At 46.1% G+C, this 13,334-nt stretch overlaps 1 protein-coding gene across 2 annotated transcripts in view; it reads left to right on the plus strand.

Moving 5' to 3' along the window:
* The window catches only part of FAM91A1 (family with sequence similarity 91 member A1), a 145,736-nt gene that overhangs the window by 85,583 nt on the left and 46,819 nt on the right, over positions 1-13,334 (plus strand). For both annotated transcript variants that reach the window (XM_082257935.1, XM_082257936.1), the window contains exons 9-11: positions 1,231-1,337; positions 4,099-4,137; positions 9,072-9,184. In XM_082257935.1, the coding sequence (XP_082114061.1) occupies positions 1,231-1,337; positions 4,099-4,137; positions 9,072-9,184 (259 nt within the window). The remainder of the gene's footprint in view (positions 1-1,230; positions 1,338-4,098; positions 4,138-9,071; positions 9,185-13,334) is intronic.

Here is a 13,334-nt window from a genome sequence, read left to right on the forward strand (position 1 = left end):
AGGATCAGAGAGACAGGATCAAACAGCCTTTATACACAGTGCAAAGGATTAACCCCTTAGGTTCCACAGTGAGTATAACAAGCATGCTTTACTGTCTATGCACACTGAATTTACGGTTGTGGGTTTAGTAACACTTTAACATTGCAGCCAGAGTTGGTGGTACACAATTTGACTCAGTTTGCAGTTTTACAGACGGCACCAACTTTTGGATCAAAAGGACCGCACTGCAGTTTCTGTGTGGAATTTAAATGCAAAACCCCCCTTGACTTAGCCAAAAAAAAGCCAAAAACAGGCTTTTAGGAGGCAGCAGGATTTCCTCCTATATGCTTGGCAGCCACTGCTCCACCGCCCTCTGAAAAGCAATCTACCGCAGATCTATTTTCTGAATGTGATAGAGCAGTGGCAGCTGGTGCTCCATGGGCCGGGGGCGGTGTGTCAGACAGACCACACCATACCCCCCCCCCCCCCAGACCACACCAGCTCGCACACCATACCACTAACCCTGGACTGACATCGAGGGCAGGCCGCGGCTTCCCTTGCGTTTCTTCCCTCCTCCTCCTCCTCCTTGGCCGATAGCATAGCCTCTCCTTTCGGCCAATTGGGAAATGGTCTCAGGACCCACTTCCTGATTGGCTGGGAGGAGAATCAGTGTAATAAAAGCAAGTGTTCATTCGCTATTGTCACACAACTGGGTGGGATCACTGCGCCCGAGCCCACCCTTCTTTGAAGCCTATTAGAGCCTCTGGCTCTAATCACGTGCTTCAAAAAAAAAAAACCATTGGAATCCATGCGTCCGGCGCCCTGCATGTAGATAAGGGGGCCGGACGCATGGATAGGGGGGGGCGGCGCCCCCAATGGACAGGCCGCCACTGTGATAGAGACTGCTGTCCATGATCCCTTGATGCTTGCCTTTACTCCAGCGCTGCAATGTCCCGGAGCTCCCTGCTGGCTTTGCGCCTGCTGTCATCTTCCCAGAGTTCCATTGCAGCTGCGCTGTATTGATGTGAATGGCCACCATTGGAAGGAAGCAGTGTTATTTCCATTGTCATGCAATTCGCTGTAACCCAAGGCGCATCCTAAACTGTATCTGTGTGTGAACCAGGCCTAAGGAGCTTGGACACCGCTTGAGGCTTTTTAGTTGCTGAATTTTGTGCAATTAGATTATTTTTTTAAAGTGAAATGCCAAGTGTATTCCTCTATCATAATAACTCAGAGATGATGTCTTTTCAGTGCCTCCCCTTGAAGGGTTTGTGATGAACCGGCTACAAGGAGACTATTTTGAAACTCTCCTTTATAAGATATTTGTGTCTATTGATGAACATACTAATGTGGCAGAGGTAAGTTGACTCTCTTATTTTCATATTTAAAATACATAATATTAAACCCTAAGTGTTTTTTTTTTTTTACCCTAATTCATTCCCAGCAAACGGTAAAAAACTCACCAGTACATTTACCCGCTCTGTCCCCCTACTGTCCCATGTCACCGCAGAAGGGTCCCTCAGACTCTGCACCATTCCCCGAGCATCTGGGTTGTAGAGGAAACAGTGAGGGTAGGGGAGGCTCCTGCAGCTGTCTGGGAGGCCTGGCTTTCCTGGGGCTCTATGTTTGAATGGACGCACACAGCCCTGCCTGGGAACAAGCATGAGCAGTCAGCTTGCTAAAGGAGACACCGCCAAACAGGAGGCAGGGGGTGGCAGCGGTTTGGGGACCAGCTGGGATAAAAAAAGCACACTTTTACCAAAGCAGACTATATGTAATATGCAAGTCTGGACTTTTTCAAGTTTGACGTAAGGGAGGGCAGGAATCTCAGTCAGATTTTTTTTGTTCTCTGTGTCTCCAATGGGGAGGTTCAGCTTCTCTGTCCCAGTAACCTGAAATCCTACATTTATAATTGTCACTGGAACAGGCAGCGAGGGGGAACAACAACCGCCTCTTCTTATCAGCACTGTATATGAAGAGTTACTCTCCCTTCCTATTGTATCTTCAAGACAGGAACTAAAGGGGAATCTTCCCAGTGAAACACAAAAAAAAGAAGAAAAACCTGTCAGGGTTTATGAGAGCGTGACCAACATCTTTACAGACATCTCCTTTGCGCAATGTACCTGTCTAGTGAAATTTACAATTTCCATCAGGCACCACGTGATTGGCTATGACTGGTCACATTATCATTATTGCGTGACAATTTCTTTAATGGAGGGGAGGGGTGGTAACTGGTTCCCGTTTTTATAATCCCTATGAAATGTATGTGTGCGACAGTAACGATTCACTGAAATTGTTCATTGTTTTAGGTTTTGAAAAAAAATAAATAAACATACAAACTCTCCTAGGGGGATTCAGCATGAGTCCCCCACTACCAAAGACCGCTGATCGCTCAGTTCTTGGTCTTCAGTAAGCAGAGAGTCGGTGACTCCACAGCCCAGCACTTCAATGAACGCTGAAGGGTCAGGAGCGGCTGGCTCAGGCTCTCCAGCGACGTTCCCCAGGGATCTTGCATAGTAACTGGGTATGGGTAAATCCTAACAATAAAATCGGGATCCTCCCACAGTCTGGACCGGCTGTGTGATGTCAGCTGACAGCTGAACTTAGCCAACTCATACCTGAATACGGGTCATAGGATTGCAGAACAAAGTGCTCTTCTGTAATCTACAGGAGAAGAGGGGCCAACAGAGCTTTGACCCTACTTTAAATTTATTAGAGAATTTTCAGATTTTTCAATTTACAATTGATAAACCAATAAGTAGATATTTGATGGCACTCTAAAACCCGATTTAAAGTTAAACTCCAGGCTTACACAGATTAAATACATAGATAGGAACTGTTTAACTTAACAAAGGATTTGTGTTTCTAGCCATCCAGACCTGAGACTTAAGGCTTGTACACACTTGACGGAAAATATCCTCCGATTTTTCTCTGTTGCTCAGCGGTCATAACCGTTTTTAGTTGACAGTGCATAAATGTTCACAAAATTTCTCGTCCGATTTTTTTTATTTTTTTTTTTTGGGACATTTGTTCCCAGACTTCCGGGTCGTCAGCAACTTCAGATCATGTGCGGTCTTTCGTATCCAATTTTTTGTGGACGTACTGCATACACATTAAACGAAAATCGGTCATCTGGGGACGGACGGTAAAAATTTTGGTGTTTGTCCCTCCGTTTTTTTTTCGTTGAAAAATGTCGGCATCGGCTGCTGAAAGTTGTGTACGCACTAGCCGAAAATCGTACGATTTTACCTCGGACGGGAATTTTCGGCAGATTTTCTACTATTGTGTACCCCACTTTAAGCCTCGTACACACGATCAGATTATCGGACGGTCTGTCGTCCGTTTTTTGTTGCATGCTAGTCTCATGTGGAAAGTGAAGAGGTTATTTTCATACGAAAATTCCCGTACGAAAGAATTCTACTTCAGAAGTGATGTCATGTGTTGAATTGTTTTGTATGTGTTCTTGAGTTTCTGAGCATGCCTAGTCTTGCTCTTAGGATTTTTTTTGGACGAAAACTGTACTAATTAAACGAAAATCGGACGTTGTGTTGACGTACAATAAAAATTTTATAGCCTGCACATCCAGTTTTTGTCATACGAAAATTCGTAATCGGCCGTCAAAAGCACTATACTAACAATCCGAAAATCGGCAGAATGTTTGTCGGACGCAATTTTACTTCCGATTTTTGTATCGTGTGTACAGGCCTATACACCGCTCTGCCACACTGCACAGATCAGTCTGGGCAGGGCAGGAGACCTGGTTTTTCTTTGCTGCAGTTCAGTGACACTTCCAGGTCTTTCCCCCCACCCCATATGTGACAGGACAGGAGAAGCAGCAGACTGATGAGGTCATCTCTTTGTCAATTCTCCCTTTGCTCCAATCCACATGTCCCTTGTTAGCATGGATACATTGCTAAACAACCAATTAGCATCTTGTGCTGCTACTCTGCTGTGTAGGAATTGCAAAAGAATTATACCAAGTCAACTTCACGTATTATTGGATACAGAGCTGCATTAATAAGTCTTTTACATCTGCCTGGACTTCAGCTTTAAATAATATGCAGTCCTTTGCTTTCTTATTAGCGCCTTTTTAATTGCACATTCTGCTTTGTTTTCTAGCTTGCAAATGTCCTGGAGATTGACCTGTCTCTTGTAAAGGTAATTATTTAATTTATCAAAATAGGACCCCGCTGTCTTTGCCCATTATCTTCATCCACACACAGTTTGTAGAAAGAACTGAAAGTACAAACTCCTAAGATTTCTGAGCATGCCAGCAAAACATTTCTGTAACCCTTTGTGACTTTTTCTACAGTCAGTCCCAGTAATAAATGTATCCAGTCAGTGGGGGGCGTTAATCGGCTCACCAGCAGAAGTGCTCACTGACTGAGACAGGAGTATGTGTATTACCAGCTTGATAAAAAGTGTTGTACAATATACGGTATTTTCTAGGCCAGCCATTCTCTCATAGGGATTGCTTAAAGAGGAAGTAATTCCTCCTCTGCAACTTGTACCTATAGGTCAGCCTATATTAAGGCTGACCTATAGGTACTGTAAATATCTCCTAAACATGTACCGTTTAGGAGATATTTACTTTGCATGTAAACCCTGACAATGAACTGATTCTTACTCTTATTGGTTCCTCTTTGATCTGATAAATATAAAAGTGAAAGTTTTTTGGTATAGTTATGATGGAATTGTGAAATCATCTGTCTAAAAGTTGACGTTGAACCAGAAATGGGCCTTTCCAGCATGATAATGATTCGAGTCACTCTAGAAAATTCACCAAGGAACATTTCAAATCCCCCCCCCCCAGTTGACACAAACAATTGGTGTGAGTGCACACAAATATAAACCAAAGCATTGGTGTTGGAGGACGCAATATTTACCCTCAGTAATGGTGTCAATGCTTTTAGCCCCCTCACCTTATTACTGGTGGTCAGTGAAATCTCTACATCCTGCATCCCCGAAAATTTGTAGACTGTGTTTTCTAAGCACCCTCCTTCCCACATGGTGGTCAGTAACAGTGAAATTTAACCACCAGCATTATTGATCACTTCCCTGGTCACATTCTTTGGTGTCACTCCCTCTCTGTCCCCAGGACAAGAACTATACTTGTCCACCGTATACAGTCCGGTCCATAAATATTGGGACATGGACACAATTCTAATCTTTTTGGCTCTATACACCACCACAATGGATTTGAAATGAAACAAACAAGATGTGCTTTAACTGAAGACTTTCAGCTTTATTTTGAGGGTATTTACATCCAAATCAGGTGAAAGGTGTAGGAATTAGAACAGTTTGTATATGTGCCTCCCACTTTTTAAGGGACCAAAAGTAATGGGACAATCGGCTGCTCAGCTGTTCCATGGCCAGGTGTGTGTTATTCCCTCATTATCCTATTTACAAGGAGCAGATAAAAGGTCCAGACTTCATTTCAAGTGTTTAACTACATAGAATATCTACGCCTATCCCTGGTGCAGCAAAGAACAGGGGCGTAATAAAATACAAAAACATGTGCCACGTCCTGAATATCAGAATGCAAAAAAGGGGGGGAGGAATAAATGGACTTTGAAGGCACCGTAATAAAAAAACCAACACTTTATTATAGATACGCATTAAGACCACAAAAGTGTGTATCGACCGATCAACATGGACAATTTCATTGATCAGAGGATACAAATGATAGGTGAGTGGGGAGGACCTCACACCTAAAACATACAATGCAACGGACAATACAGGATTGCATTTGAATGATGTACAAAGGAGAAATAGGGCGCTATACGCTGCACACAAGCCGCACCACGGTGCAGGCAACGCAGAGCGTCCTGTACAATAAGATAACAGCTTCCACAAGGAAATAAACCAATATATCCAATTGCTCTACATGTTTCGCCTGGTGTTCAGACTTCATCCGGAGCGGTTTGGAATATAGCTTCCATAGGAAGATGTTGCTGGAGCCAACCAGTAGGCGCCAGAAGCATAATAAACCAATCTTGTAATTAGTAATCACGAGGGGTGACCTGTTGAGGTAGCTGGAGGAGCACGCACTGCTTATGGTCAGATTAAAAGAGAATCAGGTGGTCACAATATAGAGTAAGCCTGTCCCATATATAGCCGGACATAAGGCATAAGGTAAAGTAGCAGGCAGTTCCTCCTTTCGGTCATTCCCCATCCGGGGGTCACTGATCTGTATCTTTGAGGAACATTTGGAGGACGCGCTGCATGCTTTCTTTGCTTTGGAGGAACTGCCTGCTACTTTACCTTATGCCTTATGTCCGGCTATATATGGGACAGGCTTACTCTATATTGTGACCACCTGATTCTCTTTTAATCTGACCATAAGCAGTGCGTGCTCCTCCAGCTACCTCAACAGGTCACCCCTCGTGATTACTAATTACAAGATTGGTTTATTATGCTTCTGGCGCCTACTGGTTGGCTCCAGCAACATCTTCCTATGGAAGCTATATTCCAAACCGCTCCGGATGAAGTCTGAACACCAGGCGAAACATGTAGAGCAATTGGATATATTGGTTTATTTCCTTGTGGAAGCTGTTATCTTATTGTACAGGACGCTCTGCGTTGCCTGCACCGTGGTGCGGCTTGTGTGCAGCGTATAGCGCCCTATTTCTCCTTTGTACATCATTCAAATGCAATCCTGTATTGTCCGTTGCATTGTATGTTTTAGGTGTGAGGTCCTCCCCACTCACCTATCATTTGTATCCTCTGATCAATGAAATTGTCCATGTTGATCGGTCGATACACACTTTTGTGGTCTTAATGCGTATCTATAATAAAGTGTTGGTTTTTTTATTACGGTGCCTTCAAAGTCCATTTATTCCTCCCCCCCTTTTTTGCATTCATTTCAAGTGTGCTATTTGCATTTGGAATCTGTTGCTGTCAACTCTCAATATGAGATCCAAAGAGCTGTCACTATCAGTGAAGCAAGCCATTATTAAGCTGAAGAAAACAAAACAAACCCATCAGAGAGATAGCAAAAATATTAGGTGTGGCCAAATCAACTGTTTGGAACATCCTTAAACAGAAAGAACGCATCGGTGAGCTCAGCAACACAAAAAGACCCGGAAGACCACGGAAAACAACTGTGGTGGATGACCGAAGAATTCTTTCCCTGGTGAAGAAAACACCCTTCACAACAGTTGGCCAGATCAAGAACACTCTCCAGGAGGTAGGTGTATGTGTGTCAAAGTCAACAATCAAGAGAAGACTTCACCAGAGTGAATACAGAGGGTTCACCACAAGATGTAAACCATTGGTGAGCCTCAAAAACAGGAAGGCCAGATTAGAGTTTGCCAAACAACATCTAAAAAAGCCTTCACAGTTCTGGAACAACATCCTATGGACAGATGAGACCAAGATCAACTTGTACCAGAGTGATGGGAAGAGAAGAGTATGGAGAAGAAAAGGAGCTGCTCATGATCCAAAGCATACCACCTCATCAGTGAAGCATGGTTGGTGGTAGTGTCGGGGCGTGGGCATGTATGGCGGCCAATGGAACTGGTTCTCTTGTATTTATTGATGTGACTGCTGACAAAAGCAGCAGGATGAATTCTGAAGTGTTTCGGGCAATATTATCTGCTCATATTCAGCCAAATGCTTCAGAACTCATTGGACGGCGCTTCACAGTGCAGATGGACAATGACCCGAAGCATACTGCGAAAGCAACCAAAGAGTTTTGTAAGGGAAATAAGTGGAATGTTATGCAATGGCCAAGTCAATCACCTGACCTGAATCCGATTGAGCATGCATTTCACTTGCTGAAGACAAAACTGAAGGGAAAATGCCCCAAGAACAAGCAGGAACTGAAGACAGTTGCAGTAGAGGCTTGGCAGAGCATCGCCAGGGATGAAACCCAGTGTCTGGTGATGTCTAATGCGTTCCAGAATTCAGGCTGTAATTGACTGCAAAGGATTTGCAACCAAGTATTAAAAAGTGAAAGTTTGAGTTATGATTGATAATCTGTCCCATTACTTTTGGTCCCTTAAAAAGTGGGAGGCACATATACAAACTGTTGTAATTCCTACACCGTTCACCTGATTTGGATGTAAATATCCTCAAATTAAAGCTGAAAGTTTGCAGTTAAAGCACATCTTGTTTGTTTCATTTGAAATCCATTGTGGTGGTGTATAGAGCCAAAAAGAAAAAATATTAGAATTGTGTCGATGTTCCAATATTTATGGACCTGACTGTATTTACTTTTTTTTTTTGCAATTATGCTGGGGCTGTGTGGATGGACTGGTCCACCTCCTGGGGAGGGGGGGGGGGTGCACTGCCAGGCCCCCCCGACTGCCCTGCCTAGGTCTGCTCCTTGAGGCCTAGTGATCCCTCCTGGCTCCCTGGGAGCCTCATGGTGTTGAGCGGGGCTGCCATTTTGTTCTACCTTGTGCTGCAATGCACGTCGGCCATGTTTGTGTAGTCCGGCGGCTGATTGGAGGAAAGGCACACCTCCCTGCTGCCCGCCCCCCCCTTTCACACAGGAACAGAGCGGAGGCTGTCAATAAGCTAGAGGTCCCTCCCCTGTCACCATTTTTCTCTTGATGTCAGGAAAACTGGTCAGAATGGACAGCAGTGTAAGAAAGCAACAGACAGAGATGACACTTAGGGGTTTATTTACTAATGCTAAGGAGGTCAAAATTAGTCCCACTTCTGCAGAGAAACCAATCATTTTTTTTGCTAAAGCCTAATTAAACAAGCTGAGGTTAGAAGCTGATTGGTTTCTCTGCAGAAGTGTGACTGATTTTCCCTCTCTAACTTTAGTAAATAAACCCCTTAGTTCTCTGGATTAAGACAAGTACACACGATAGAGGGATACGCTTTGTTAATTTTTCATGTCTGAGGTTTACAATCACTTTAATATGGCTTTTACCATGCACTTCCATCCTGGCTGACTCATAAAAGCTGTGCTAACTCCAAGGTAGATGAGACTTTTATCATACACAGTAGGGTTCCTGTCCTGAACTAGTGCCACTTCCAGAGCTATAAGGCAGCCTGATATCTGTTCTGATAAGACCCCTTTAAAACTGTCTGAGTTCTCCAGAGTAAAACGCACACTGTTGATTTTTTGTTTCTAGAATGCCGTCTCCATGTATTGCCGGTTGGGGTTCGCCCTTAAAAAGGGGCAAGTGATAAATCCGGATCAGCTGCACGCATCCTGGAGGAATGTCCCATCTGTAAATAGACTGAAGTAACTATTGTCATATTTATCTTACACCTCTCTCCAATTCTATACATTTAATTTCTAAAGGGTCATACATAGAACAAAAACTGACGATGTATAAAAAAAAGTGTGTATAGTACAGAGAACATTTATATTATAACCCGCTGTTGTTCAGCCAAGTCACCCTTCACAGTCTTGGGGCCAATTGTGAGACAGGAAATACAGAAAGGAGGTGGGCTGAGACAGGACTGGGGGAAGTGGTTGATATTTGCAGTTTAGCGTGCGCTAAATGTCCCCCCCCTCTGGTGTGCTCAATAAGATATCTGATCTGCAGGCACCTAGGCATGCTTTCTGGTATAGTGCAAAAGAATATCAGCCTGCAGGTAAACATAAAAGGGAATGTATGGTATTTTTTGTACATACCTTTATATCACATTTTGCAAAAATTTTCTGTAAAATTTTGTGTATTTTATCCAGCCAGAAGGTGGAACTTTTGCCCCCTTTTTAGGCCCCTTTCACATGGGGCAGGTCCGTTTTGATGGATTCTGCCTGCTCAGCGGGGATCACTCTGCTGATCCCCGCTAAGCAGGCGGATGACAGGTCCGTCTCCACTCACTGTACAGAGACGAACCTGTCAGAGTCCCGCTCTCCTTTATGGGGAGATTGGATGAAAACGGACAGTGTGTTTTCATCCGTTCTCATCGGATCCAACCCTCTGCACAGATTGGCAAACGTATCGCCATACGTCTGTTTTCAGCAGATCTTGTCAGGTCAGGTGCCAGCCAGGCGGGTGTCAGCTGGCACATGTCCGCTGACATCTGCCACCCTATAGAGGACAATGGGTGGCCTCATGCACACTTGTTTATTGTAAATGCCGTTTCCCCTGACAGGAGAAAATCAGCGTTAAAAACTCACCTAAGCCGCGTTTTTTTCAAACCAGTTTAAGAGAGTTTAGCAGCTTTTGGGGTTTGGGAGTTTACTTATTTCAGCGACCAGAATTTTTATTTATTCTGACCAATAAAATGAATAAACGCTGAAGTGCTAAAGGCACATTTAGATTTTTATACCCAAAAGCGCCAAATTCTTCTGCGTTCAGGAGAGGATCTTTGACTGCCTCTAAACTCTGCTGCTCCTCTATAAGCCACTCCTCTATAAGCCTATGTGTACATGGACTTATTGGGTTTTTTTTTTTTCTAAAACTGGTGCACACAGAATTTGGTGCAGCTTTGCATAGTATCCAGTCAGCTTCTAACTTCAGTTTGTTCAATTAAGCTTAGAAAATAAAACCTGGAAGCTGATTGGTTACTATGCAAAGCTGCACCAAATTATGTGTGCACTAGTTTGAGTAAATTGCCCCTATAGGCTTTTATTGAGGTGTGTTCAGGGGCTTAGGCAAATAACAGAAAAGCCCCCAAAACATCAGTTTAGGAGCAGCAGTGTGCATGAGGCTTAACCACTTGCCAACCAGCCGCCATAATTTCTCGTTCATTGACGGACACAGCTCCTCATATTCTTAACCTCCTGATATTCTTAACCATTGGGTTATACTGTCCCCTTCTGGAGTTGGGACACTAGGCAGAAAAAATATGGGCAGTCCCAGGGGATATACTCCCTCTCTCTGCTATAGGTACTCAGTTTTCGTCTGCCTAGCCAGGTGTAAGGACCTAGTTCCTTGCTGGGATCTCTGGTCCTGGCACATTTTTTCTTTTTAGATAGAAATTTTTTCTCCTGGATTTTTCCTGTGAGATCTACAATCAACTGCTGGACTGGGTGACGGGCTGGATAATCTAGATCCAGTGGTCACCCCAGTCTGGCCAGCAAGAGCGCGCAGGCCTCAGCTCCGCGCTAGGTCGGCTGCAACATAGCCCCACTGGACGGGGGCTGGCCTGCGAGTTAACGCCTCGCGAGGTCGCATACGTCCAGGTCTCGGCCCAAGTCACAGTGTTCCTCCTATCTGACAGTCCCCCCATTTTGATGGAAAGGGGTTCAGACCCCCAGGTTCCCCGGTTCCCCCTCCTTCCTGTCAGGCATCCCCCAGTAATCTGTTCCCCATCCTACCCCCCCCCCCCTCCACTTATGCTGGGGCTGTTTGGGTGGTCTGGTCCACATCCTGGGGTGGGGGCAGGGCGCTATACTGGCAATGGGGGCTGGGGGGGTGTGCCGCTAGAGATCGGACGATCGGCTGTGCTGGGGGGGGGGGTTGTACCTGGTGGGGGCTCCTGCCAGTGCCCCCCATCCTGCCTGGGTCTGTCCCTGAAGGGTATGGGGATCTCTCCTGGGTCCCTGGAAGCCTTGAAGTGCCACGCGGGCCCCCATTTTGTTGTAGCCTGTGTGTTTCTATGCACGGCGGCCTAGTTTATGCAGTCCAGCGGCCATTTTGTGGCGGTTTGCCATTGAAAATAGCGGCGACCATGACAGTGGAGCCATATGGGCGGTGATTTTGGCGGTGGGAGTCCCTCCTCATCCCCTGGTGCTTACTCCTGGATCTTTTTACTTCCTGATCGCCACATGTGCAGTGTAGATTATCCTGGTGGCTGCAGGTACCTTTTTCTGCTGGGTGGTGAGTCTGGTGGGGTTCTCTCCCTCTCTGCTGAGGATCGCTTGGTGCTCTGTGCCTGGCGCCTGGGTGGTGCTGCCAGCGCAGTGTCCCTTTCAGTGTTTTCTACCTGTTTTCTGGGGTTCCCCTGTTGACTCATGGAGTCTTTGGAGCACATCTCCCCATCTGCTCCTCTCTCTGAGGCTGCAGGGCTCTCCGGGTCCCAACCATCCATCGATGCACTGACGGCTGTCCTGGAGTCCTTGGTGTCCCCGGTGGAAGGGGCTTTTGGGCAAGGGGCCAGCAAAAAGCGCCCCCTGCCTCATCTGTCTCATCAGATCCTGAATCGGATTCGGCCGCCGCAGATGTGGGTCACCCTGTTGGGTCTGCAACTACGTGCCCGGAATCCTCTGATAGTGAGGATGATTCCTCCACGTCTGCAATTGCGCATGAAAAGGCACTGGTGGAAGCACTGATTGTATCTGTGCGTGAGACCTTGAAGATGGAGGATGAAGCTGTGACAGAGGCGCTGAGTTCCCTTTGGCACTCACAAGCCATCCAGAGTGGCAAAGGTGTTTCCGTTCCCCACCTATTTTGAAAGAATTGTCGATAAAGAGTGGGGACCACCAAACCGTTTCCCCTATGAGGAGTCCCTTATTAAGAAGTGGACTGTTCCACCGGTGGTGTACCCTCCAGTTTCCAGCTTGAACAAGGCAACCATGATTCCGGTTGAAGAGTCCCCGGCCTTTAAGGATCCAGCTGACAGGAAGGCGGAGGCTGTGGCCCGTAATATGTACACTCTGGCTGGTTCGGCACTAAGGCCGGTATTCATCATTGCCCTGGTGTCGCAAACTTTTACGCCGTGACCTGGAGGGAGAAAAGCCCCCCCCCACCTTTACTGAGCTGGCAGGCTAGCTGGTCCAGGGGCTGCAGTTTATCTGTGATGCCTCTTAGAAAGCCTCGCCACAAGGGGAGCTGCATCCAGTTTCGGCAGTGGTCCTTCGGCGTGTCTTTTGGCTCAAATGCTGGTCTGCAGACCAGACTTCTAAAAAGGGCTTGACTGATCTTCCCTTTCAGGGAGATTTCCTGTTTGGAGCTACCCTGGATGACATCATAAAGGTTCTCACAGGGGGGAAGAGTTTCTTACGCAGGCCACTAAGGGCTAGGAACCTCGTCGTAGTCGTGGGCCTTCCTTCTCAGCTCATAAGAACTTTTTTCATCCCTCAGGGTCGACTGACAAGGGCTCAAAGGCTTTCAGGGCCTCCTCTGGAAGATCCAAACGAATCTTGTCTGGCAAACCGAGAGCGGGCTTCTCCAGACCCGCGGACAAGGCTCCTTCAGCATGAAGGTGTGCCCTCACCCTTATCGTTCCAACTTGTGCCTGTCTCCGGACCGCTTACAGGATCTGTTTGAGGCAGTACTAGACCTTTTGCTTCAACAAGGGGTGATTGTCCTGGTTACGACTTCAGAACGTTTTCAGGGTTTTTACACAAACCTGTTTACAGTTTCCAGGAAGGAATGCGCTGAACTGCTTTGTGCGGGTGCAGACATTCAGAATGGAGTCCATTTGCACGGTTGTGGCATCACTGCGTCAGGGGGATTTCCTTGCTTCTATCAACATCAAGGATGCCTACCTTCACA

The sequence above is a fragment of the Pelophylax lessonae genome (assembly GCF_965119305.1).
Source record: "Pelophylax lessonae genome assembly, chromosome: 5".
Lineage (NCBI taxonomy): Eukaryota > Metazoa > Chordata > Amphibia > Anura > Ranidae > Pelophylax > Pelophylax lessonae.